This window comes from Eriocheir sinensis, chromosome 34, assembly GCF_024679095.1.
Source record: "Eriocheir sinensis breed Jianghai 21 chromosome 34, ASM2467909v1, whole genome shotgun sequence".
In the NCBI taxonomy this organism is placed as follows: Eukaryota; Metazoa; Arthropoda; class Malacostraca; order Decapoda; family Varunidae; genus Eriocheir; species Eriocheir sinensis.
This window is the reverse complement of record NC_066542.1, coordinates 15,766,555-15,794,015: the sequence shown is the minus strand read 5'-3', so window position 1 is coordinate 15,794,015 and position 27,461 is coordinate 15,766,555. Positions and strand designations below refer to the sequence as shown.

Genomic DNA, 27,461 nt, shown 5'->3' with positions numbered 1-27,461 from the left:
GTCTCCTAGAGGGCTTTGGTAGAGTATTGTTTAGGTCGCGACTTTTCTCACTAGATGGCGGGTGTATCGTTGCTTTTAGTACGGTGGGAGGCCGGAAGTATGTCGTGATGGATATGCGGATAGATGAAAATGGGTTGTAGAAAAAAGTGGTGGTGGTGGTGGTGGTGGTGGTGGTTATGCGTCATGCAGCAAAACCCCATGACGGTGACCAGTGTTGCCATCTCTCTTTTTTCGTGGTTCCTTTACATATGGCCAAAGAGAAAAGGGACTGTTTAATAGTACTCGCGCCAGTGTTTCTTCGCAAATGTTTGTAATTTGAGAGAGTTGACTTGAGCAAATCGTGATAACATTTGTGATTGAATTGCCAGGAAATAATCTAATGGGATACGTATGTAAGCCTGAAATTTAAGCAGATGTGGAGAGAGAGGAAGACGAAAAAGGAAGTAGATGACATATAAAAGAATAGAGAGAAAACTAAGAGTCCTGTTGAAAGAGTAAACGTTTGCGTTTGATGAAAAAACAAATTCTTGGCGAGGTTGAAAGAAACGCTTAACGCATACAAGATGAGATAGTGAAAGGAAGCGGATCGTGTGTGATAAAACTAAAAAAAAAGTTTTCTGAGAAGAACAAATGGAATACTAAATATGAATTCTTGGCCACACATGGCAGGGAGCGTAGTGGCCGCATAACAGAGAGCCTTGCTGCTGGGACAGGAGCAAAGGGGGGGCAACAGGAGGAAGTCGATCAAGAGCATTAATTTGTGCGTGTGGGAATGAGAAAAAGTGATTAGGCTGAGCGGCGGGCGGGCGGAAGGCGCCAATAGAGGCCTGTTAGCATGACGGCACCACGGCCAGGCCGGGCCGGGCCACGCCGCCCACAACCCGCCGCCCCACCGCCCCGCCCACACCCCACCCCACCCCTCCTCGCTGCCCTCCCCTCCCTGCTTCCCTTGCGCTGCGCCCTTACCTGGAATGCACGGTGCATCCCTCGATGGAGCATGCACGGTGCACCTCCTCCCGCAGTCTATCACGCACGGCGCGGCATTCACTCCCTCCCTCCTGCCCTCGAGGACATCCACGCCGCGGCAGGCCCCGGACCTGAGAGATGGGGGCGCAGCTGGTGCCCCGCTCCGGGGCCCCGAGTGCCAAGGGCGGCTGGCAGTTTTTTGGTATGTCATGCACGCCGCTGGTACGTCTGGTATGGGTAAGGCTAAGGGCGCCGAATTCAATTTTTACCATTTCTGATGGAACGGAGTCAAGAACTAGACCACAAATATTAGATTACTGCAACATCCACGTGACTGTTTAAATATAGTTGATTCAAAGTTGATAGAATTCTTGATGATGTAAATTCCAAATAAATCAACTCGGTCTGCTTGTATTCATGACTGGCTGCCTGCAGACTCCTAGGCTCCTGTGGTTTTGTGCTCCCTCCCTCCACCACCACCCCTTCTTCCTCCCAATACCCTTCCCTTCCTCCCTCCAGCACCTCTTCCCATCCTACCTCCCCCCAACCCTCCCCTCTTCCCTCCCTCCATTCCTCCCTTCTTCCCTCCCTCCATGCCTCCCTTCTTCCCTCCTCACCCCTCGCATCTTCCCCCGCTCACCCCTCCCTTCTACCCTCCCTCGCCCCTCTTCTTCGGGTATACACAGTAAGGAAACTCCCTCCTCCTGCTCTCGCCTCCTCTTCTTCCTTCCTTCCTTGGCCATGCACTCCTCAACTTCTTCCCTCCCCCTTTTTTTCTTTCGTTCCTCCATCCTCTTCTCTCTCTTTCCATTCTACATACATTTTCACGTACATAATTTCCCATTTTTATACTGTTCCCTTTAAAAAAAAATGAGGGGGGGAACATGGTAGTGACAACACACACACACACACACACACACACACACACACACACACACACACACACACACTACTATTCCTTTCTCTCCATTCAGCACTCAAGGGACTGAAAAAGATAAACAATAGCTCTAAAGAGAAAACAGAGGGAAATAAAGAAGAGATGGAGGAGGAGGAGGAGGAGCAGCGAAAAAGTGAGGGTATAAATAACGCATTTGAAACAATGGAACAATAATGAAAAAATGAGAATACTGAAGAAGAAGGAAAATGAAGGAGGAACACTGAAAGAAATATATTAGTTTTAAATGTGACGAATCAGTGTTATTTATTACTGAGTATTTTCTTTTAATAACTGAGCCATTCTGAGAGTATCGAAAAATAAGCCCGCCAAACACTGTCCCCATTGCTTGCCTCGTGTGTGTGTGTGTGTGTGTGTGTGTGTGTGTGTGTGTGTGTGCATGATGACCGCCATGCCCCTCTCTATCAGGTCCTTATGCGCATCAGCCACCTGTATATGCACACACACACACACTCACACACGCACACACACACACACACACACACACACACACACACACACACACACACACACACACGAGGGGTGAGAGAGGTCATTATGAAATTCGGGTTCCATTTGCTTGTTTTGTGTTTGTTTTGAAGAAATTATTTGGGGTCTTGTTGTGTGGAGGTGACGTTGGTAGTGATGATGGTGATGATCTTGGTACTGGTTGAGTAAGTAAGTAGTGGTGATGATGGTGATTAGGATGACGGTGGTAGGGGAGGGTGGTAGTGATGATGGAAGTGGTGGTGGTGGTGGTGGTGGTGACGGTGGTGGTGGTGGTGGTGGTGGTGGTGACGGTGGGATGTATTCATTCAATTGTTTGTATTTTTTTTTAACCTACTTACCTCCCCCATACACCGCCCTTCCTCTCTCTCTCTCTCTCTCTCTCTCTCTCTCTCTCTCTCTCTCTCTATATATATATATATATATATATATATATATATATATATATATATACACTCACACACACACACACACACACACACACACACCATCATCATCTTCACCATATTTCCAATCATCATCTCTTTTTATTTTCTAATATTCATCTTTATCAAGCTTTTCTTCATCATCCTGTTCTTGATTTTGTCGATAAATAAAACCAGTTCAGTCGGGTAACGAGGAAGGAGCGAGTGAGCGAGTGAGTGGGTAAGTGCATGAGTGAGTGAGTGAGAGTGAATGAGTAAGTAAGTGGCGGGGGAGAGGAGAGGCGAGGAAGGTCAGGGAGTCATTGGGAGAGAATGAGGAGGACGAGGAGGAGGAGGAGGAGGAGGAGGAGGCGAGAGGGATCAAAGGGTTGGAATAGGCTCTAGGCTTTTTTGGGGAGTATTTCGTTGGGGATACACCCCAAAGGAGGAAGGCGGTGCATGCCGCACAACCACCCAGACGGCTGGTAGAGAGTTGCCCAATTCTTTCAAGGAGGCCCAACAACGGGGCTGAGGGTGTCGGAAAGAGTAGGCTCTAGGATTTTAGTTAAATATTTCCCGTATATCAACTTCTTTTACTGTTCCCTTTCTCCTATTTCCTCTCACCTTTTCTGTCTTTCATATCCCTACGTAAGTCTTTTCTTCTCTCTCCCTTCTTTCTTTTGGTCAAGGCCGAAGTGAAAGTAAGAGGAAAGAGACAAGAGTGATAATTCAATGTTATATATTGTTCGGTTGACTCTCTCCTTTCCTTCCCTTCTCAACCTTTTCCTCTCCTTCCTTTCCCTTTTCTTTTCTTCCCTTCCCTAACCCCTCTTTTTCCTTTCCTCTCTTTTCCTTTCCTCTCCTTTCCTCTCCTTCCCTTCTTTTATCGTCTCTGTTCGCCTCTCTTCTCTTTCTTTTCCTCTCCATCTCCTCTCCTCTCTTCTCTCGTCCCCTTTTCCTATTCATCTCTCTTCTACGCTCTTTTTTCTTTCTTTCCTTGCCCCTTCTAGCTTCTCTCTTCTACCTTCCCATCCCTTCCCTTATCTCCCCTCCCCACCCTCCCTTCCCATCCCCTCCCTTCCTCTTCCGTTCCCACCCGTTTGAGGCCCCAGCTCACGAATGGCCTCCTACACACACACACACATACACACACACACACACACACACACACACACACACACACACTTAATATGATATCCCGGCTGGGCCTCACACCTTGTAGGCTCAGTTCTCTGTATTATCCTCTGTATTATCCTCACCTATCCAGTCTTGGTCTTACATGAGAGTAGCTTACCTTACCTTCCTGCCATACCTTACCTACTAAGTCCACCGTCACACCTGCTCCTTTAACTCACCTGGGGAGAAGCGAGGCGAGGAGGAGGACGAAGAAAATAACGAGACTCCGCATGGCGATGTAATGGAGGTGATGGGCTTGGTGGTGGTGGTGGTGTTGGTGGTTGTGGTGATAACTTTTCTGTTTTCTCGGTGGTTGGCTTAGTTTTGGTGGTGTTGCTTTTTGGTTAGGGGTGTTGGGGGTGGTGGTGATAGTGGTGGCAGTGGTGGTGTGGTATTGGTCTTCGTTCACCAGTTGCGTTCCCTTCGTATCCAAAAGTATCGCCCTTCTTTTGTTTTGTTTTCTCTTGTTTTCTCTTTTTTTTTTTTTTTGCTCCACCCTCCTTTCTCACACGCAGTTCTTCAATCTCAAGGTCGTGGGAAGGAGGACGAGGAGGACGGGAGGGGGCAGGCAAGAGGTGCCGGTAGGTAGGTAGGTGGGTGGGTGGAGGGGTGAGTCTGACAACGAAGGGGGCGGTGAAGGGAACTCTCTCACTCTTTCTCACTCTCTCTCTCTCTCTCTTACTCTAGCTGTCCTTGTTCGTGAGACTTGAGAGAGATGGAGACGAAGATGCTGGAGGATTAAGGATGGGAACAAGGAGGGGGAGGATGGGGGAAAGGGGGAAGGGAATGGGAAGGAAAAGGAGGAGGAGGAGGAGGAGGAGGAGGAGGAGGAGGAGGCTGTTGGATTCTCACATAGCACAAGCTCTTCCCCCCTTCCCCTGATTTCTTTGGAAAGGACGTCGCAGAAACTAATCGAGATCTTGGGAGACGAAAGGCAAGCAAAGGATGCGTTAATACCTCGTCTCTCACACGCACATACACGCACACGCCTTCACGCGCGCGCCAACTGTGCACACACGCCCGCAGCACACTTACACACACATACACCAGGCCCGGACACAACTACTCCACTGGTGCTGCCCTCACCTCACAACTACCACCACCACCACCACCACCACTGCCTCACTACCCATCCCAGTGCTCCCTCCCCTGTTCCTCTTCCTCCTCTTCCTGTCCTCCTCCTCCTCCTACTTCTACCATCCTGTCAAATACCATTGTTAGTGCATAAAAAGCCCTCCCAATAATCCCATATCTTCCCTGTTATCCTTCCTCCTCCTCCTCCTCCTCCTCCTCCTCCTCTTCCTCCTCCTCTCCCGTCAAATACCATTGTTAGTGCATGGAAGGCCCTCCCAGTAATCCCATATCTTCCCTGTTATCGTTCCTCCTCCTCCTCCTCCTCCTCCTCCTCCTCCTCCTCTCCTCTCTTTCAGATGCCCTTGTTAGTGCATGAAAATTCCTTGCAATAAATCTATCTGTCCCCTGTTTTCTTTCTTTTCTTTTCATATGCCCACTTTTTTTACCTCCTCCTCCTCCTCCTGCATCTCCTCCTCCTCCTCCTCCTTTTTAAATGGCCTTGTTAGTGCATCAAATGGCCTTGCACTTAAAACATGTGTCCCTTGTTATCATTATTTATTCATTTATTCTCCTCCTCCTCTTCCTCCTCCTCCTCCTTTTCCATCTTCTTCTATTGTCTTGTTCGCAAAATTTCAGCGTTTCCTGCTTTCAGAAAAAAAAAGTGTGTGTGTGTGTGGGGGAGAAGGGAAGGAGAGGAAAAGAAATGGAGGAAAAAGGAAGACATATGTAGGAAAAAGAAGGAGGGAGTAGCGAGAAAGTAAAGGAAGTGGAGGTAAGGAAAATATTAAGAAGAGAAAATAATAAGATAAAAAAATGAAGATAGAAGGAGGAGAAAAGGGAGGGGTAATGGGAAAGGGATGGGAGTAGAAGAGAGAAAAAGAAGGGAGAGGAAGGGACAAGGAAGAAAATAGATAAAGAGAAGGACGTAGAGAGGGGAAAGAAAATGGGGTTAGAAAGAGGGGAAGGGAAGGGAAGGGAAGGGAAGGAGGAGAAAGGAGAAAGAGAGAGAGGGGAAGTGAGGAAGGGGAAGAAAGAAAAGGAAAAGGGAAGAGAAAATGAGAGTAAAGGAAGGGAAGAAGAATCTGTGCTTTGGATATTGCATAAATGAATCCGACACACTGGGGAGGAGGGGGAGAGAAGGGAGGAGGGGGAGGTGGCGTGATGGGTGGGGAGGGAAAGGGGAGGAGGAGGAGCAGAGGGGCAGGAGGAGAGGAGAAGATGGGGGGGAGGAGGAGGAGGAGGAGGGTGAAGGGAGGGTGGGAGATGAATTAAATGATGAACTGAAGTAGGGAGGGAAGGGGAGGGGAGGGGAGGAGAGGAGAGGGAGGGGAAGTGCCGAGGGCCATTCTGACGGGCCTGAGAGAGAGAGAGAGAGAGAGAGAGAGAGAGAATATAAGTAATTTTCATTTTATTGGTATTTTTTCGACACGTTTTATGTCTGTGTATTCCATGAGTTGTGAAAGCTAAGTAAGAGTTACCATTTCATTCTCTCTCTCTCTCTCTCTCTCTCTCTCTCTCTCTCCCCCGCTGCAGACATAATTATAAACTTTCATTTTGTTGTAAAGTTCCCGATAAGAGAGAAAACTTATCTCCTCAGGGCAAACTCTTATGTCTCTTCAACTCACGACATCACAGGGGCAAGGGGAGGGGCTTATTTGGAGGGACATTCACCCTCTTAAACTTGGCTTGCACCCCCAGACACCTGCCTGCCCACTCCCAAGACAAAATATAGGCTTGTCTGCTCTTCTGAAAGGCTGTCTATCTCAAGGGAAATTTTAGATATGCCATTTTTTTTTATGTAGTTGCTGCGCCTTGATGGAACGCCACAATCAATCATTCACATTCCTTTTTTTAATCAGACACTACTCCATCCGATTTTGTCCATCTCTGCAACTCTATCATCTACTTGCAGGAGCAGCGCTATAGCCGGCCTTTTTTAATCTAATCCTTATTTCGCCCCTTGAGCTGCCTCCTTTACTATAAAAAAGGTAATTCATTAAAACATCTCAGTGGCTCCCATCTTTCGTCTTATCATATCTTTATCTCGTGTTTCGTACGGTACATTGCGATACAAAATGTTTTATTATACTCCTTTCAATAACAATAGGGTATCAGGACACCTCTCCTCCCGAAACTGACCTATCTTTCGGCCACTCCTCTTGACACTTCGTAGGAGCAGTGAGTAGCGGGCTTTTTTTTCATTATTGTTTTCTGGGGTTTTTTGTTGTTGTTTTTTTGCCCTTGAACTGCTTCCTCTACTGTAAAAAAAAAAAAGTTAATGATTGATTTAGCGTCACCACCCTAAAGTTTGTCATTCCAAAGCCAGAAAGAATGGAGTTGGATTTGAATGTTCTTTGCATGTAGGTGATCGAGGAGGATAAGTACAGTCTTTGAGGCCCGGGAAAAGGGTTGTCTCCTTCGACATCCCTTCTGACATATCATTAATTTGGTATAGTTGAGGTAGGTCAAAGTGGGTTTCAGCGAGGCGGGACAGAGCAAGGGAGCTGTAGGGTAAGGTAAGGCAGGTTTGGGCAAGGTAGAACATTAAGCAGCGGTGACTATTGGAAATGGAATATAGATCTCTTTTTGATAACAGAATCTCGTATACATTTTTTTTACCACCCAGAAAATAGATATACGGTTTTCGTTTTCATTATAATTTTTCCATGGAGGGAGATAGAAGTGAGAACCTTGAGTGATTTTTTCGATAGTTTTTTTATATGTTTTTTTTCAAGGATGTGTGTGTGTGTGTGTGTGTGTGTGTGTGTGTGTGTGTGTGTGTGTGTTCACCCTTGCACTTCTACCGGTCACTTTACTCCTCAATCACCCCCACTAAATGATATATAAATATATATATATATATATATATATATATATATATATATATATATATATATATATATATATATATATATAGAAGAAACACCAAAACAATAATTCTCTGTTTCGGTGTTTCTTCTACGCAGTAACTCAAACAACAATGTCTCTCTCTCTCTCTCTCTCTCTCTCTCTCTCTCTCTCTCTCTCTCTCTCTCTCTCTCTCTCTCTCTCTCTCTCTCTCTCTCTCTCTTCCCCTCCCCCCCCCAAGGGCCCTCCATCACCCACCAAAGTGCCTTCTCCATCGCAGCGGTGGTGTTGTGAAACAACCTCACTGCTGAATGTTGATGTGGACGTGACACAACTATCCAGTAAGCAGATGAAGGTTGCGTCCCACAGGTGGCTACACCTACACCCACCGCAAAAGCGTAAATGCAAACGCTTGTAAATAATTCTAAACACGTAAATTATTGTTAGAAAACAAATGTAATCTCGGCAGAGGCTTTTGAATAACTCCCCACCGGTCGGGGGAACTTCAGCTTAGGAAAAAAATATTGCTGTACTAATGTACTAAACATGTGATTAAATTAAGAGAGAGAGAGAGAGAGAGAGAGAGAGAGAGAGAGAGAGAGGATGTTTTCGTTGTTGGCGTTCCCAGGAAAAAAAAAGAAAATGTTGCATGGGAAGAGAAACAGACAGACTATGATAAGGCTGTTGAAAGGACAAAGAGAACATGAAAAGTTCGTGGGGAGCGATATGACAAGGCCGGACAGATCACTGAACGAACCTACTCCATATACAAACACTCCTACTGTCCTTTCTCTTCCCTCAATAGGCGCACCTGACAGTACCACACCAGGTCCAGGATTCAGTACCCTTTTTTTAACTAATAGGAGGTAATGTAATAATTGTATATCGTAAAGCCCCTTAAAACACTTTAGAAGAAGAGGCCAAGCCAGCAGAGGGTAAAGGGTAGGAAAGAATGAAAAGGATTAGAGAATTAAGATATTGAAATGTCTAGGAAAGAGAGAAAGAAGCACATCAATACGTCTGACCCAAGCTGACAACATAAACCTAAGCGTGTTCGTAAGCACAGTGCAGATTAGCAAAAAAGTGCTGCATCAGATAAACACAAACAGAGGTTAAAGAAAACTTGGAAGCAAAAGCAGTAGCCAATCAACACTCAGCTTGCAAACACGCTTAGGTTTATGTTGTCAGCTTGGGTCGGACTTAAGTGAACAGACTATACCACTTACTACCCACTTACTACCACTCACTATTACTTACTACCCACTTACTACCCACTTCCCACTTCCTACCCACTTACTTCCCACTTCCTACCCACTTACTACCACTTGCTACCACTTACTACCCACTTACTACTACTTACTACCACTTTCTACCAATTACTACCCACTTACTACCACTTATTACCCACTTACTACCCACTTACTACCCACTTACTACCACTTACTACCAATTACTACCCACTTACTACCACTTACTACCCACTTACTACCACTTGATACCACTTGCTACCACTTACTACCCACTTACTACTACTTACTACCACTTTCTACCAATTACTACCCACTTACTACCACTTGCTACCACTTACTACCGACTTACTACCACTTGCTACCACTTACTACCGGCTTACTACCACTTACTACCCACTTACTACCACTTGCTACCACTTACTATCCACTTACTACCCACTTACGTCCTACTAACTACCACTTACTACCACTTGCTACCACTTACTATTACTAACTTACTACCCACTTACTTCCTACCACTTACTACCACTTACTATCCACTGACTACCACTTACTACCACTTACTATCACCTTCTCCCACTTTCTACCACTTACTACTAATTTACTTCCCACTTCCTACCCACTTAATACCACTTTCTGCCACTTACTACTCACTTACTACCACTTACTACCACTTACTACCCACTTACTACCCATTTACTACCCACTTACTTCCCACTTCCTACCCACTTTCTACCACTTACTACCATTTACTACCTACTTACTATCCACTTACTTCCCACCATTTATTACCCACTTACTACACACTTACTCCTGCTGTCTCTTCATCATCACCCAGCAGTGCCTTTTTCATTAATTCACTTTCTTTTTTAATAGGGGCAGTGATTAGCGAATTTTTTTTTTTATTTCTTTTGCCCTTGAGCTGCTTCCTGTACTCCAAATAAAACGTCTTTTTTTTTTCTAACCAGCTTTTTTTCATTTTCTAACTTTTTTTTCGTGTTTTGTTTCCCTTGAGCTGCTTCCACTTGTAAAAAAGGAACTGATCATCTATGTAGCTATGTATCTCTATCGCTTCCTTGAACATAACCTTTAGCAATATAGCAAAGTTCCCCAGGCAGAGGACGCAACGCTGTGCAGGAGATAAGATAGCAAGGCCTACAACAACACAAACGTATTGACGATTATTTGTTTTCATAAATTTGGACTGCTGCTGGTGATATTTGTAGGGTATGCGTGTATAACCTATACTACTACCACCACTACTACTACTACTATTACCACTGCCACTACAGCTACAACAACTGTACTACTACTGCTACTAGGAGAGAAATAAACAAACAGACAGACACGCAGGCAGGCATAAACCACACCTGTCTTCTCTCGCGCGAGTTTTACGTATTCCTCTACACCTGTTAGCTCCCACGAGGGTCAGAAGTGCTTAGGATAAATTAATAAACCTGTTGTAGCTCACTGCCAGCATTGCCTCCGGCGGGACAGCTAGGGGAAGAGAAGGCAGTCAGTCAGTCAGCACACACGCAGCCTTTGGTTCATTCAAGGTGAAGTAGAAGCAGCCCGAAAAGTTTCTCGTTCCCCTTGTTCTTGGGCATCTTGTTTCACGTGCATTGTAGGAGATAGCGAGTCTTTGGTTTGTTGTTGATAACTGGTTTAGAATAGAGATTGTTAGCGTTGAGTGGCTAAGCCAACATTATGCTCGGGTTCATAGCGAGGAACTTCGAATGTATAACAAACACCAGACGTAATGGTATCCTTGTATACTTCCGTGGTAAGACCGCATCTCGAGTATGCAGTACAGTTCTGGTCCTCTACTTACAGGAAGGACATTGAATTACTGGAAAGGGTTCAACGATGCGCCAGAAAATTATTACAACCTTAAGGGTCCAACCGTATGAGGAACGACTCAAGCGACTCAACCTCTTTACACTGAAGAAAAGACGCCTGCGAGGGGATATGATTCAAGTCCTCAAGTACCTGTAAAATATCAATAACATCGATCACTCAAAGTTCTTTGAACTGCAAAACAACTCAGTAACTAGAAATAAAATGTAACCATTTAATCGAGTCGATACAGCACAGACACTGGCGGGCGTTTCTTTTCTAACAGAGTCATCCGCTACTGGAACAATCTTTCCTCAAAAGTGGTAATTGCGAATTCCATCAACTCCATTAAAAATCAAATCGACTGTCATTTCGTTGCGTCATGAGTAAACTGAATACCGAAGTGTTTTCATCTGCTCTGCGGGCACCTAGTGGCTGTCGAGCAGATTAAATCTCCAGAGCGGGCAACCTCGTAATGAGCCAATAGGCTTTCTGCTGCCTGCATTTCTAAGTTTCCATTTTTCTTTCTTCTTTCTTCTCTCTCTTCTCTTCCTCTCCCTTCTTTATTCTCTCCTTTATTACCTCATCTTTCTCCTCCTCTCCCCTTTCCTTCTTTGATCTCTCTCATCCAACATGACCATTGCTTATAAAAACCATTTTATTGCTTTCAGGTACAGCCATGAAGGGACTAGTGGCTCTGTTCTTTGTTGCCCTGCTGGGCACCGGGTCTTCAGAAGTGCTTGGTGAGTAGAGTGAGGATCCGTCTTTCCTCAACATAGTCATGTCTTCCGAACCATATCACCTTCCACTCTAATTATCTACGCATCTACCTGTTGTTTTATCTGCCTACTTATCTATCTGTCTGTCCGTATCTCATAATCCCTTAACTTCCCTCCACTATTTCTCATCGTAAACACATTCTTAAAACCTCATCACCTTTTCCTCCGCAACGCACCTCCACGTAATCTCTTTAAAGGACCAGAGAATACAAAAGAGCAGAGTATTGTATGTGCTGTTTAGTGAAGCTGAAAGATCTGAGGACTTTCAGACACGGCATGAGGGTCTTTACTTCACCTTTTCCTCACCAGAGGGCTGCTTCGACCCCCCTGGCGATGGACCTCTGGCTAATCTCATTGTGGATGGCCTGGAGGCAGCTCGGCCCATCATGAGCGAGGGCATGCCCGGGCTTGGCATCCCTCCCCTGGATCCTTTCGGCCCCATCCCGCTGATTAACTTCCACATCGACCTCCCAAAACTCAGGTGGGCTGTGTTACGTTTTGCTTACGAAGAAGAATGCAAGTTGCTGTTTCTATAATTAAATATGCTTATAAATATTAAAAAAGAACGCAATACTATGTTCCTATACAAAAGCCAAGCTAATATAGGCTAAAAAATAAACCAATGTGATGTTCCTCTTATAGCATGTTAAAGAGACTTGCTGTATAATGTTACTATAAAGGTCAGTTGCCTTTGGTAGGAGTAATAGGCAAGTTGTGGGCATACGTACGTTTTAGCTGCGCGTGGCCTCAGTGTTCATCTCCGGCGCATTAGCCCTTGAGCCTATAGTATAATGGTACTAATGGTCAAGTGGAAAACCTTTCGTCTATCTCTTCCCTCAACTGCAGGATGGACGGCTTTGTGAACAATACCTTGGTGAAGAACCTCGCCCAGTACATCATCTGCTCGGTCAACATTTCCGTCGGCATCACGCAGAAGTTCGCCTTTGAGTTCCGCCTTGATAACTTCCACATAGAGGGGGAGTACGACGTGGATGGTCTCGTTTCCTCCCTCTTCCCGGTCTTTGGCAGCGGAGACTACAGGTGAGAAGGATTTAGAGTGAGGAAATAGAAGTTATGTGACCTAATATATTGACTAACTGGTGTAGCGATTCTCTGACTAACTGTATGAATGTAACTTACCATTTGATCCACCCAGTAAGCTTCCCGTAGTGAGCTTTGAACCCAGTTAGCCGATCTATGGGAAAATCGGGGATCCCTCGATACCCTTTGCATAATTAACATCCTGGCTTTTTCACCCCCCTCTTTTTTTTCAGAACAAATGTACTTAGGAGTGAATACTTTTACTAGGCCAAGAAGAGGATCATTATATGCCTGGTAGATATTTCAAATCTTTTTTGATATCTTCGTGCATGAAGATGTACGCACATACACTCCTGTTCTTGATGTTCTCAGGTTGGACACGTACGCCGCAGGCTTCAGCGGGGGTGCCAAGGTCTCCTATAACGTCCTGACAGACCACGCCTCCATCAAGGACCTTACTTTTGATATCTCCTTCAAAACCCTTGAGGTAACCTGTTCAAGTTCCTTTTAGTACTGATTAAATCCCTTCATTTCAAAAACTTTTTTCTGCTTACGCTGAGGCGCCCTTAGGATTGCAAGATAAGAATTTCAGATAAAAAAAAAGAATGTGAAAAGAATAAGAATATCGAGGCACATTATTTACTTCACTCTTTAATTTCTTCAGCTTGAACTGGAGTGTATCCTGGGCTGTGGCGAAATGTCAGACCTTATCAACTCCGTGGCTAGTGACATTGGTGAGTTATTAGCTTGGCTTTTCTCGTTTAACTGATTCACTTTAGATTCATGCATTGTGGTGTTGGTGAATTTATGTGACTAATGATATTCTGGTTGCCCCTGACAGTAGTAGTAGTAGTAGTAGTAGTAGTAATAGTAGAAGCATGTAAGGGAAAGGGATTACATGGTTCCTTACACCCAACAAACTTCGGGGGCCAACAGGAGCCTGGGAGCTGAGAGGATGTGTCTGAGTGTGTCTTTAGAAATAAGTTACTTCAGGATTTGGAAAGCAGAAAGGAGTTTGATGGGTTGCGGGCCCGAGTTTTTCTCAGTTCTAGGGTTCTGGTATCGGATGCTTCACAGGCCTTGTAGTTGTAGTAGTAGCAGTAGTAGCAGTAGTAGTAGTAGTAGTAGTAGTGATTGTTACCTGACTTCATTCCACGTCCTTGCTCTTCTCCACCCCTCCACCGTCCCGCCGGTATGCTCCACAATCCATAAACCTCATCTACTCCTCCCATGTCTTTATCCTTTTATCTTTCTCCTCTCCAGCCCCAGCTATTTTCGACGCAGTGTGGGGCGTACTCCAGCCCGCCCTCGCCCATGCACTGGAGACCGCCATCAACGAAATCCTCAAGGACATCAACATTTCGGATATCATTACTGGAGGGGGAAAATGAATGGCACAGGAGGAAGAGAAGGGAAAGGGGGTGGTACAGGTGGAGGGGTGAAGACAGAACGAAGAGAAAGAAGAGATGGAGGCAGAGGAGAAGGAACATGAAATATCTCATACAACTTCTTCCTTGACAATTCTTCTTTCTTTTTCTCCTTTTTTCTTCTCTCCGTCCCACTCTTTCTTTTTAAATGTACTACTTAAGCTGCTGCTGCCACCACCACCACTACTGCTACTACCACCGGTACTACATCTGTTTCTCCTACTATGCTACTTCTATCACTGCTACTTTTACTACTACTACTACTACTACTACTACTACTACTACTACTACTACTACTACTACTACTACTACTACTACTACTACTACTACTGCTACTACTACCGTTACTACTTCTGTTTCTCCTACTATGCCACTTCTATCACTGCTACTTTTACTACTACTACTACTACTACTACTACTACTACTACTACTACTACTGTGCTACTCCTACTACAACTACTACATCTATCACCCCTTCCTTTCCTCCTCCTTTTCTGTTCTTTATTTTATTTATTTTTTAAATTCAACACCATGCATTTCATTTTTTTCACATATACCAAATCAATTTCTTTATGAAAATAAAACATGAATACACGCATTTTACCTTCCAAATCACCTAGGCTGTTTGCTATCCCCCCTCTGTATTAGACAATGAATAAAGGAATCCATCAGATCATGTCTTTTTAATCTTTTATCTGAGTTGTCTAGCTTTTTGATTCCATACACTCCAAAACTAAATGTATTCCAGCGTACATACATATAATAACCTTTAATTCTAAGATTAGAGGAAAGCTGAATAAATTTATGACTTTTCAAACACACACACACACACACACACACACACACACACACACACACACACACACACACACACACACACACACACACACACACACACACACACACACACACACACACACACACACACACACACACACACACACTTTCGTTGTACTTTAGGCTATGTAACAATCTAAAGTACTCCCAAAAGAAATATATCATGAGAGAATAAGATGCAATTTATCTGCTAACAGGTACAGTAGTTTATCCCCGTAGCCATTCCTTCACCTCTCCCAAGGCTCCACGCACCCTGCAGAGGTTAGTCTTGTACTACACTTGTAAATTAATAATCTGTATGCATTAATTTACATGATATAATTTTGTTCCTTAACTGGAAACTATATGTAAAGTTCCAATTCCATTCCAAAAAAAAAAAAAAGAAACGAAGAGACAAAGAAAGAACACTTCTCCTGCATAAGCAAAGAAAGGGAGTTGCAAAAAGAGATGTCAGCTTCGGGTGGGAAGGTGTCTTGAAGTGTATTAGGGTAGGTCAGGACAGGCTTTGGATCAGATGGAGCGAAGAAATTGGGCGAGCTGATATGGAGTGAACTTGAACTTCTTCCTCTGGCTGTATCTCCACCTGTCTGTGACGTGAACTCTCTCCAGGAGGAAGCATCAAGACACCTCTGGAGCCGTCTAAGACTCTTTTGGACTTGTCTTTTTTTTGTCTTTTTCTTTGGGGCAGCAGAAATTTTGCGGGCTTTTATTCATCTTAATTGTGTTTGACGGCCTTCTCTAATGCGAAAAAAAAATGGCGATAGGAATTGACGAAGTATGGAGATAGATTTTTAGGGACTAGTCTGGACCAGCGATTTTTATTTTGTTTTGTTTTACTATTGTTGTTGTATTGTTTCTTTGTGTTCTAGTGACTTGTTGTTTTATATCGGACTTTTGTGTGTTATGTTTTTGCTGCCCTTCATTTTCCATTGCTGTTAAAAAAATTAGGTCTGTGTTGTATGTTCATCTATGCAGCCATGTATTTTTATCTCTTCCTTGAACATAACCTTCAGCGCCATAGCAAAAAATCATATTCCCAGGGAGAGAACGCAACCTGATGCAAGAGATAAGATAGCGGGCTTACAATAACACAAACATGCATACGATAATTTGTTTTCATGAATTTGATGGACAACTACTGGTTATATTGATAGTGTTTTCGTGTGCTCTCTATGCTACTACTACTGCTACTACTACTACTACTACTACTACTACTACTGCTACTACTATTACTACTACTACTACTACTACTATACTATTACAATGATACCTCCACCCATGTTTATTTTCCCGACACATAATCATGGAGGGCTCCATAGCTTGGAGGTCATTAACCCCAACTCTGTTCGCTAATGACTGTGGCATCCAACCACACTACTACTACTACTACTGTTACTACTACAAATACTAATACTACTACCACTACTACAACTACTGTTATACTATCACCACCAACAACACTACTACTACTACTACTACCACTACTACTACTACCACTACTCCCATTACTACATAAAATGAGAAAGACAGCCAAACAAACAGATGGAAACCACACCTGTCTTTTCCCACACGATTTTTAGGTATTCCCCGTGCACCTGTCAGCTCCCACGAGGGCCAGAAAGGCTAAGGACAAATTAATAAGCCAGGTGCACCTCATTACCTGGGTAGACTCCGGTGGAACATCTAGGGGAAGAGAAGTCAGTCAGTCAGTCAGCACACACGCGGCCTTTTGTTCATTCGAGGTAACGTAGAGGAAGGTATGCAGTTGAGGCAAACAAAACTGAAACCTTTAAACGGAGACTAGATGCATTTATGGACGTGAAGGGAGTTTGGTGAGCAACCCTTCAGGAGCTGCTTTGTGTATCCCACCTATTCTTTTGTAGTCCAGGCAGGTCGATTTCTTTCCCTTTGTCCTTACGCATCCTTGCTTTACGTGCGTTGTAGGAGGAAGTTAGCGAGGTTTGGGTTTGGTGATGTCAGTTAGTTTAGATCTCTGGCGTTGACTGAGTAAGCATGGTCATCATCCTACCCAGATATTTACAGCATTTTAGTATTGTAGCGTTGTGTAGAAACGTCATTATGGGTAGAGGAAAGGTTAAGCAAAAGTAACTCACGAGATTGGTCGTCGTTGTGAATGAAGATAATAGGAAATTACAAGCCTCTCACTTGTCTTTTTTCACCTTCCTTTCCCTTCCTTCTCTCCTCACTCTCCTCTATTGCCTCATTTTCTATGTCCTCGTCTCCCCTTTCCTTCTTTCATCTCCCTCTTCCATTATGACCATTGCCTATCGAAACCATTTTATCGGTTTCAGGTACAGCCATGAAGGGACTAGTGGCTCTGTTCTTTGTTGCTCTGCTGGGCACCGGGTCTCCACAAGTGCTTGGTGAGTACTGGTGGCAGGGAGAAAGAATAAGAGTAAAGGTGAAAGAAATAGGAAAGGTAGGGAAGGACTCTAGTCAACTAAAGGGTCTAGTGTTGTTGTTTTTCTTGAATGGGATGTGTGGTGGTGTTCCATCCCTATATCTCTTTACAGCTATATACACCCTTCTTAGGCACAGGCTGCATGAAGGCGTTTTTCCAGCAGGAAGGAAAGGTAGATGTTGATAGGCAGGGACGAAAGAGTTTGACCAGACAGGGTGTCAGAACGGAGGCACAGTTTTTAAGGACAATAGGAGGCACTCCATCAGGTCCATAATCCTTCTGAGAGATGAGGCCAGAAAGGGCATAGAAAACATCTTAATAACAGGCATAAAGGAGTCAGAGTGGGGATGAGTAGGAGAAATATACCCAGAATCGTCCAGAGTGGAGTTTTTACAGAAAGTTTGAGAGAAAAAACTATATATCTGTCAGTTCGTAGCTCAACCACCCTAAAATTTCAACGATTTCTCATGATCTTCCTCACTTTATCAGACTCCGTTTCACACGACACCTCTCTGTAACATCTTAAAGGACCATAGTATGCAGGAGTAGAGTATATATATGTGCTGTAGTGGCCTGTTTGGTGAAACTTTAAGATCTGGGGACCATCAGACAAAATATTTGTCACTTTCCCCACCAGAGGGCTGCTTCGACCCCCCTGGCGATGGACCTCTGGCTGACATCATTGTGGATGGCCTGGAGGCAGCTCGCCCCATCATGAGCGAGGGCGTGCCAGAGCTTGGCATCCCTCCCCTGGATCCTTTCGGCCCCATCCCGCTAATCGAATTCCACATCGACGTCCCACAGCTCAGGTGAGCTGTTTTAACTTTATTCTTAGTGTGTGTGATTAAGGAGAGAGATTAAAGGATTAAGACACAACGTAATGTGATGTTCCTAGGTCATGCCTGGGGGCGTACCGGAGCTTTTTTTTTTTTTCTTTTTTTTTTTGCCTTTTTTTTTGCCTTTTTTAACGTGTAGACCGATGTGACGGATGAACAATGAAAAAAATATACAGAAAGAACTAGACGGCTGTGTAACTGAGTGTTATCTGAAATGGTAGTGCTGCCACCACCCTAAAGATCTTCTGATTAAATCAACAGCTCGATGGGGGAGAAGAAACTAATTCAAACTAAACTCGAACTTAAGACTCAGCCACACAGCGGGTACTAAGAAAGTCTTGATAGCGCGGAATGATTAAAATGGGAGGACGTGAGCAACTATTTCCAATGCGCCTTCCGACCAGTTACTGCGTAGGTAAACTAAAGGGAGGAATATTTAAAGTAAAGCTGATAATAAGAACAACTAAAGGGAATTTCATTTGGAAAAACTTACAAAAAATCTGAGAAAACTGTCGTGGGAAAATTACATGATATGAATGCCTTGACCTAATTCCTAATAAAAATTAGACACAAAAAATACCCAAGAGGTCCGAGGGGATGCTTGCAGGAACACTGGCGATCTGACTATGCTGAAAGCAAAATCGGGAGGGAGAGGGAGAGCTTGGGGAGTGAGTGTGTGGGTAGACACGAGACAAGGCGGACGCCAAAAGCAAGTCAAAACTGACCCTATGAAGGGCAGGGAGCGACTCTTATTAATTCACAGTACACATGATATGGAGGTATAACACTTAGTTATAAGCAAGAAAGGGAGGGGTCAGAATTACATGTAATATTTGAGAGGGGAGAAGGGAACGAGAGCACAGCAATCCTCACCGTATGAAGGGCGGGACATAACGGCCAGAAGGAACGTCTGAACGCGTGGCTGGGAGAGCGGATGTATACTTAAGACAATTAAGCATGTAATAAAGACTGCGGAAAGGGAGGGGTATCAACTATATCTATAAGTACTCTGGTGACAAAAATGTAGTATTTTTACGTAAACTTGATTTACTTATGAAGACTAAGTTAAAGGGCAACGAAAACAGAACACTTCCCACGGTCGCTCTCAACGGTTTGGAGGGGAGGAAAAAAAAGGGGGGGGGGGGGCGGAACATGATTGACACGCATATTTTCCGTCTTGACTTGCTCCTCCCTAATGTTAGAATACTTTACACTTTAATACAGCTGGGCTGATTACCTGGCATCAAACATTTACCAAAAAAAAAAAAACATAATAATATAAGTTACAAGAGAATGCAGTAAGCTGTTCCTATAAAAAAAGATCAAAGTGTATAGTTCAGGAGAGGCTAAAGGATTAAAAGGAACGTAATGTAATGTTCATATGTAAAAAAAAATGCAAATAAAAGTTGAAAGAGAAAGCAATATGCTGATCCTATAAAAAAAATCTTAGTTTGTCTGTCTTGCCTTTGTTCTCTTCTTGTGTGTCTGTGGTAAGGAGACAGACTAAGGATTAATAGAAAAGACGATGATGTTCCTATAGAAAAGGAATCTAATAAAGGATAGAAAAGAACGCAGTATTTCATCTATCTCTTCTCCCTTCTGCAGGATGGACGGCTATGTGGACCAGACCTTAGTGAAGAACCTCGCCCAGTACATCATCTGTTCGGTCAACGTGTCCCTCGGCATAACGCAGAAGTTCGCCTTTGAGTTCCGCCTCGACAACTTCCGCATGGAGGGCAAGTACGCCGTGGATGGCCTCATTGCCTCCCTCTTCCCGGTCTTCGGCGACGGAGACTTTAGGTGAGAAAGAAAAAGAGGGAGGAATGATGTTATGTGATCTAATATATTGACTTGAGTGGTGGATATTTTGTCTGACTAACTTCATGAGAGTAAGTCACGGCCTGATAGCGTGCTGGACTCGTAATCGCCACCCAGTAGCCTTCCGGTAGAGAGCTTTGGATCCATTTAGCCGATCTGTCGGTAAATTTGGGATGCGTTGATACGTTTTGCATAATTAACATCTCTATACCCTGACTTTTTTTACTGCCCTCTCTTCTTTTGGAATTATGTACTTAGGAAAGAACAAGAAAAAAATTACTATTCCAAAAAGAGGACCATCATTGGGTTAACCTACACTTCAATTCTTGATATCATTATGCATGAAGATGTACGCACATACACTACTGTTCTTGATGTTCTCAGCTTGGACACGTACACCACAGGCTTCAGTGGGGGCGCCAAGATCTCCTATAACGTCCTGACAGACCACGCCTCCATCAAGGACCTCACCTTTGACATCTTCTTCCAAAGCCTTAACGTAAGATGTTTAAGTGAATTCCAGTGTTACTTCAATGCCTTCATATCTTAAACTGACTTTTTACCTCTCATCTCATATCTCCTTTACGCGTGTCCAAACTATCTCAGCCTCAATTCCCTCACTTCGTCTCCATACTGGCTGAATGTATAGGTACTGGCTTCCCATCTCATTGTTTGCAGTTCGATTCCCATTCACAATGAAATGGTATAATATGATGAAATACAGGACATGATGAGCTGTATTCAATTATCTACAAATACAAATGTTAGGTAAATGCAAACAGGTAGCGTCTAGACTCTCCTAGGAAAGACTGCTATCACCAAATTAAAACAAAAATGTGAAAGAAAACTGAGAGAAACTGATGCACACTATTTTACGTCACTCGTTAAACCTTTCAGCTTGAATTGGAATGCATCCTTGGCTGCGGCGACATGGCAGACCTTATCAACTCAGTGACTGATGACATTGGTGAGTCATTAGGTTAAGTCTCCCTGTGTAACCGTAACACTTTGGATTCATGCATTGCGGTTGTGGTGTATTTACTTGACTAATGGTACACTGCTTGCCCCTGATAAAAGTAGTAAAAGACGTAGTAGTAGTAGTAGTAGTAGTAGTAGTAGTAGTAGTAATAGTAATGGGAGCGACTGTTACCTGACTTCATTCCACGTCCTTACTCTACTCCACCCCTCCACCGTTCCACCGCTATGCTCCACAATCCACAAACCTCTTCTACTCCTCTCATGTCTTTTTCCTTTTATCTTTCTCCTCTCCAGCCCCAGCTATTTTCGACGCAGTGTGGGGCGTACTCCAGCCTGCCCTCGCCCATGCACTGGAGACCGCCATCAACGAAATCCTCAAGGACATCAACATTTCGGATATCATTTCTCCTCCTAGCGAGGCGCCGTGAGTGAAATAGGAGGAGGAGCAGGAGGAGGAGGAGGAGGAGAAGGAGGAGGAGGAGGAGGAGGAGGAGGAGGAGGAGGAGGAGGAGGAGGAGGAGGAGGAGGAGGAGGGAAAATGGGTGGTACAGGTGCTGGTAAAGGAAGAAGGAGGTGAAGATATAAAGGAAGTGAAGAAGAAAGAGATGGAGGACTCAGTGGAAAAGGAACACGAAATTCATATCATTGCATAATTTCTTCCTTAACAATTTGTCTTCTCTTTCTTTTTTTTCTTCTTCTCCTCCTCTTCCTCATTTCCCTTTAGATATTCTACATCTACTGTGGCTGCCACCACTGCTGCTTCCACTCCCACTTCTACTTTTTCTACTATTACTGCTGCTGTACCTCTCCTACTATTCTCTTCCTTCTCATTCCTCAGTCCCTTCTGTTTATCTACTTTTTTTTTTTACAAAATTTAACACTGTCGTTTTCCAAATTTTCTCTACATACTAGTTATGAATTAATAAGCTTACTTAAGAATTCCTATAAGATATTAATTTCTTAATAAAAGGGAACATGCATACATATTCTACCTAATGTTAGCATTTTACCTCCAAATCAACTAAAACACTTATTTCACGAACTGTTAGAGTTGGGTATCTTCCCTTCACCGTATTCACCACTGTCTGTATTAGACAATTAATAAAGGATTCCGTCAGATCCTGATTTTTAATCGTAACCAAGTTGTCTAGTCTTTTATTGCATACACAGCCACACTAAATGTGTTCCAGTGCACACGCATATCATAACCCTTAGTTTTAAGTTAAAGGAAGACTGAATCAATTTATGACTTAAAACCCACTCAAGAAAACAGTATGGATTATATTACGGTACACACAACATCAATACATCATGACTGAGTGAGATGTATTTGATTTGCTAACACGGGACAGTACTTTATCCTTGTAGCCACTCCATCACCCCTCCTGAGGCTCCACGCACCCTGTACTGGATAATTTTTACTACATTTGTGAATTAATAACCTGCATGCAATAATTTACAAGAGATAATTTTGTTCATAACTGCAAACTATATATAAAGTGAAATTCAACACAAAAACATAGAATTACATCATCTTTATATAGTTTCCAGCTCCTATTGTCCCCAAGCCCCCCTTCCCCCAGAAACACGCGGGACCTCGGCAACGCCAATGAGTTCGTCGACTTAGTAATGAACCTCATGAGTGACGCTGTTGTGGCGGCCGGCCTGGACCCTGCACCGCTGCCCGACGCCTCCCTGGATCTTGGTCTGGTGGGTCTTGATGTAGTTGTGGTAGTAGTACAAGTAGCAATGGTAGAAGTAGCATAGTAGTAGAAGTAGTAGTTACTGTAGTAGTCGTAGTAGTAGTAGTAGTAGCAGTAGTAATAGTAGTAGTCGTAGTAGTAGTAGTAGTAGTAGTAGCAGTAGTAGTAGTCGTAGTAGTAGTAGTAGCAGTAGTAGTAGTAGTAGTAGTAGTAGTAGTAGCAGCAGCAGCAGTATAAGTAGAACATTTAGAAGAGGGGAGGAGGGGGAGAAGAAGAAAAATGAAGAAAAAGAAAGATAAAGATTTGTCAAGGAAGAAATTTTGTGATGATATGAATTTCTTGTTCCTCTCCCTTTGTCTCATTCCTCTCTACACATTTTCTCCTAACCAGAGACTTTGATCCTTACCCATAGATCGTTTTTTTTTTCGAGAACCATTTTCAGTGTTTTATAATTTATTCTACCCAACAAGTCTTCACTCTTAGGTCTCTTTTGATAGAATAGTGACCATTTACATACTTCCTCACATTCAGAGACTTTAAATTCTAAGCCGTAGGTAGAAATTTCCCAAGAACCACTTCAAGTTTGTTATTATTAATCCCACCTAATAAACCTAATAAACCATCACTCGCAAGCCTCTGCAGTCTTTAAAGCAGTGATCATTACCCATTGTCAGCTATTTCCTCAATACACATTTTTATTTCATTTCCGTTCTGGTTTCTCTCTACTTTCTCTCTGGTTATTATCTCTATACATCATTTATCTATATTCCACATACACATACTGGGCTATATAGGTCAGTTGATGGATGACTCTAATAGATAATATACATCACGGCAGCACGACGATAGATTATGAAGTAACAAAAAGCTTATGAATTTCAAGTGAGTTCTGACCATTGTTCTATTTTTCAAGGGCATTGCGGACCTATATGAGGGACAGCTGGGTGGCCTCTCAACCATGTATCGTAGTGGCACCTGCACACTAGACAAGGTGGCCAGCTGGGTGTTCCTCTACGCTAACCTGGCCGTCGATAACCTGCAGGTATGAGTCTTAACTTGGCCACTGTGTTCACTCTTTTTCATTAGCCGGTTCATTGTGTTTGTGCCCCCTCCACCCTTTAAGTTTAACCAAACCAAAAATTCGAGTATAAGTAGACTTGAAAATATACACTGAACCAATAATAATAGAAAAGTCGTGAGTATTAACTGTGTCGTGACCCGCTTAGTTAATCTTTATTGAATTCGATAGGTTATGTAGATTGGGTATCGGTGATCTGTTCAAGCCCTTAGTTGTGTTAGATGAATATTTTAGTGATAATGTAATTCATGTGAGGGTTGAGTTAATGAGAAATGGATTACTGTAATTTATTTCTTGTGGTGTGAATATTTGCATGAGTTTCTTTGTGTTAATGCTTTTATTCTGCGCTCTCTCTCTCTCTCTCTCTCTCTCTCTCTCTCTCTCTCTCTCTCTCTCTCTCCCCCTTCCCCTTCCCCCAGATCTACTACCGAGCCAATGTCACCTCGGGCTCCACTTCGCTGGCCACGATAGGCGGCACCGTGGAGGTCATCAGCGTGTATATGGTGGCTCGGCAAGACATATACGGCCTCATCACCGACATTGATCAGTTCGTCATCACTGACTTCGGGTGAGTGTGTCGATTTACATAGATTCACATAGATGTTCCGACCTAACAGACAGATGCTATGGTTCAGATTTATAGTGTATTTGTATGAAGTGTTCCTCTGGCACTTTGGTAATGTTTGTCTGTCGATCATAATATAATGCTCTCGTGCTAAATGGTTCCAAATTATTTACTCAAGATCTCTCATTCTTTCTTTCTCACGTTTTTTTTTCATTTTTGCTCATTGTTTCTAATCAAAAACTTGGGGATAAAGGCAGAGTCAGATATACAGTAAGGAAGCAGAGAAGAATGAGCAGCTGCGAGGAAAAAAGAAGCTCATTATAATAACAAGGATGTGTATCGTCCTCATTCCTCGTCATACTAACACATGACTAATACAGTGGTGAAAACAAATATGTTCTTGAAGGAAATATGGAGTGTTCACATTATACATCATAGGTACGCTTGAGTAATGTTAATGTGGCTGGCCGTGACCGTAGAGTTTACCGCGTCACTGCCCTGATAATGCACGGCTAGTAACACTCAGTCTGTCGCGTAAGCACTGGAAAGTCGGTGACAATCTTAAGGAAATCTTGCTGAAAACCTGTTGATCAGTCTGCCAGTGCCAAATGTGGCCAAAGAAATCCAGAGACTTTGCTGATGTCGTAGCTTGCTGTCATGTATAAAAGTTGATGTTAGGCAAATAATATAGAAACATGTTGCACGAGAGCATGTGTGATTAACGGACAACCGCCTTGGCGCCAGAGGAACACTTCGTTTGTACCGACTATGGGTGGGAAGGAGAGCCATTGCCATCCTTACCCATGTTGTTTTTACTTCGCTTTCTCTTTTTCTTCCCATTTTGCTGCTGTTTTTTTATGACATTCCAAATTTATGCTGTAGCTTCCCTTTTTTCTTTCTTTATCCTTTCCTCAATACTATTCTCCTTCTCCTCCCCCGCATTTACTATTATGATGAACCTTTCCTAACGATCAACAAACAGGAGAATCAGCCCAGCAAAAGGGGGTCTGAGTGCTTTACATTCTTGCTTACATTCTTGCACGAATCATAAAGTGTTATTTGAAAAGCAGAAAGGAAGTATAAAAAAGGGAGATGCAGCAACTGACAACTTCATTACCGATCATTGCCAACAGGAGAATCAACCTCGACATAGACGGTCTGGGTGTCCTTGGGTTCCTACTCGAGCCGCTCACGGAGGCAGTGGCGAACCTCCTCAGGGATGACATTTCCAACCTGCTGGAGAATGAAATAAAAAACCTCCTGCAAGATATCCTTGGGGAGACACCATGGCCGGCTTTCTAGTATCTATTTCTATTTCTATTTCGAAGTAAAACAATACAGAAGACATTAATTCTTTTTTACTGTTCAGATTGCATGAAAAATGTTCCAGACTACTTCCATTATCTACTTGAGTAATGAAATATGTTATCTCCGGCATGAAAAGGAGACCTGTTTCATCCTCATGGTGTCTCTTTCGTTATTGCTTGTAGGCATGAAAAGACTCATTCCATATCCGTTCCAGAAGTTGGGTTTCTTTCGTAGCTGGCCTCAGCATGCATTAGGAAACCATTTTTGTCCACTATTTTTCACTCTTGATTTGATAGTTTACTTTCACCACAATTACGCAACATTTTTGCAGGAAACCATATGATATTCAATGATGTTTAAAGCACTTAATCCTTCATGGTTCTTTGCAATTTTGCCTTGGTGTAGTGATGCTTACTCCTGCATGATGCTGGTGAGAGGCTTTGTCACAGGCCATTTGATGCTTTCTCCTGCATGATTCTGGTAAAAGGTTTTGTCACAGGCCATTATGTTTGGGCTATGATTATTAGGTAGCATGCATGACTATTCCTTATGTACAATAAATATGCCTTTCAGCTTCCTTTCCCATTCTTTTCCATGTCATACCGATGTAGTAGTAGTAGTCATGAGTGAGTGTGTAGTCGCGGCCGTGATCGGATGTGTTGCGTCTTGCTCCAGGCGGAAAGTGCTTTGTCGACATGGCTGTTAGGGCCAAGGGCGTGAGGGATTTGTATTACGTTTGGGAGGATTTCACAGGCGAGAAGTGGATTGGATGCTGTTTGTGCCTTAAATGGTGTCATGTGAAGTGTGCTCATTTGTCTGGAATTAAGCAAGAGAATATACCTAAAATTAATTGGATTTGCACCCCATACCTCCATAAAGCGTCTCTGGCTACCAAAATTGTGGAGAAATTGGATGAATTCAAGCAAGAATTATCTAAAGAAATATCTGTGGTAGAAGAGTTGAATCAAGGGCTGAGAGAGTGCAGGAGGGCCTGGGGTCAGTTTCTGACGCCCTTTGAGCTGACCAAGCACTTTGTTGTGAGGTGGCGAAGAGAGACAGGAAAGTATAGAAGAATCTCTTAGTTGTGAAAGCTTCTACCCAGGAAAAGAAGGCAACAGATATGAAGGATGAAGTCTCCCAGGCATTGAATGGCATTCAAATAACTGATTCAAGATTCACAAATGAAGGTAATATTGTCATGAACTTTGATAATGAGGACACAAGGGCTGAGGCTGCTCAAAAATTGGAGTCTGTTGAGAAAATTAGTACCAAGAGTGTTGGAAAGATGAAACCAGAGATTATGATATGCAGAGCGCTGCACCAGCGGTGGAGCAGGGCCTGAAACCTCATCAACGGTGAACGGTAATTAACGGTAGGGGAGACCGGTGATGATTCGGCCACTTTTTAGAAAAATATTTTTAGAAAAAGAAGTTTAAGAAGTTGTGTAATTTTGTTGATCTCCAAATGTTCCTCCATCATTTGGCTCTTTAGGCTGCTAATATGACACTCGTAGCTATTTCCAGTTTTCAGATGTAGGTGGTGAAAGACAAGTTTCTGAATCGTCCGAACCATCCCCACCCGTGGTGATGGTTCGGCCAGGGAGGTGGGATGGTACGGACACTCATAATACTCGCCATAATATTAATATAACTTAAGTTTGATTGGCTAATAAACA

At 43.4% G+C, this 27,461-nt stretch overlaps 2 protein-coding genes across 4 annotated transcripts; both read left to right on the top strand.

Moving 5' to 3' along the window:
• Nucleotides 1–969: 969 nt before the first annotated feature.
• LOC127007152 (uncharacterized) lies at nt 970–14,914 on the top strand. Its single transcript, XM_050877834.1, has 7 exons — nt 970–1,168; nt 11,666–11,737; nt 12,083–12,254; nt 12,620–12,814; nt 13,187–13,301; nt 13,479–13,548; nt 14,078–14,914. Exons 1-7 carry the CDS (start codon nt 1,105–1,107, stop codon nt 14,203–14,205), a joined length of 816 nt encoding a protein of 271 aa, XP_050733791.1. The 5' UTR covers nt 970–1,104; the 3' UTR covers nt 14,206–14,914.
• A 1,772-nt stretch (nt 14,915–16,686) lies between these two features.
• On the top strand, nt 16,687–26,360 carry LOC127007150 (uncharacterized). Of its 3 annotated transcripts, none has more exons than XM_050877830.1 (11): nt 16,687–16,820; nt 17,391–17,462; nt 18,138–18,309; nt 19,942–20,136; nt 20,539–20,653; nt 21,052–21,121; nt 21,427–21,556; nt 22,677–22,842; nt 23,749–23,877; nt 24,333–24,481; nt 25,612–26,360. In XM_050877830.1, the coding sequence occupies exons 2-11, from the start codon at nt 17,399–17,401 to the stop codon at nt 25,778–25,780; spliced, it is 1,359 nt and encodes a 452-aa protein (XP_050733787.1). In that variant the 5' UTR covers nt 16,687–16,820; nt 17,391–17,398; the 3' UTR covers nt 25,781–26,360. The 3 variants fall into 3 exon arrangements, with proteins under 3 accessions (XP_050733787.1, XP_050733789.1, XP_050733788.1); XM_050877832.1 differs by having other exon boundaries at nt 16,688–16,820; nt 22,716–22,842; XM_050877831.1 differs by having other exon boundaries at nt 16,727–16,835.
• The last annotated feature ends 1,101 nt before the right edge of the window (nt 26,361–27,461 follow it).

What these genes read in the sequence shown, in the direction of transcription:
- LOC127007152 (XM_050877834.1), top strand. Translation starts at nt 1,105, where the DNA reads ATGGGGGCGCAGCTGGTGCCCCGCTCCGGGGCCCCGAGTGCCAAGGGC. An exon ending in GGGCGGCTGGCAGTTTTTTG is followed by an intron (nt 1,169 to 11,665) that starts GTATGTCATGCA and finishes TATTGCTTTCAG; the next exon opens with GTACAGCCATGAAGGGACTA. An exon ending in ATCGACCTCCCAAAACTCAG is followed by an intron (nt 12,255 to 12,619) that starts GTGGGCTGTGTT and finishes CCTCAACTGCAG; the next exon opens with GATGGACGGCTTTGTGAACA.
- LOC127007150 (XM_050877830.1), top strand. Translation starts at nt 17,399, where the DNA reads ATGAAGGGACTAGTGGCTCTGTTCTTTGTTGCTCTGCTGGGCACCGGG. An exon ending in CCTCCCTGGATCTTGGTCTG is followed by an intron (nt 22,843 to 23,748) that starts GTGGGTCTTGAT and finishes CTATTTTTCAAG; the next exon opens with GGCATTGCGGACCTATATGA. An exon ending in TGGCCGTCGATAACCTGCAG is followed by an intron (nt 23,878 to 24,332) that starts GTATGAGTCTTA and finishes CCCTTCCCCCAG; the next exon opens with ATCTACTACCGAGCCAATGT.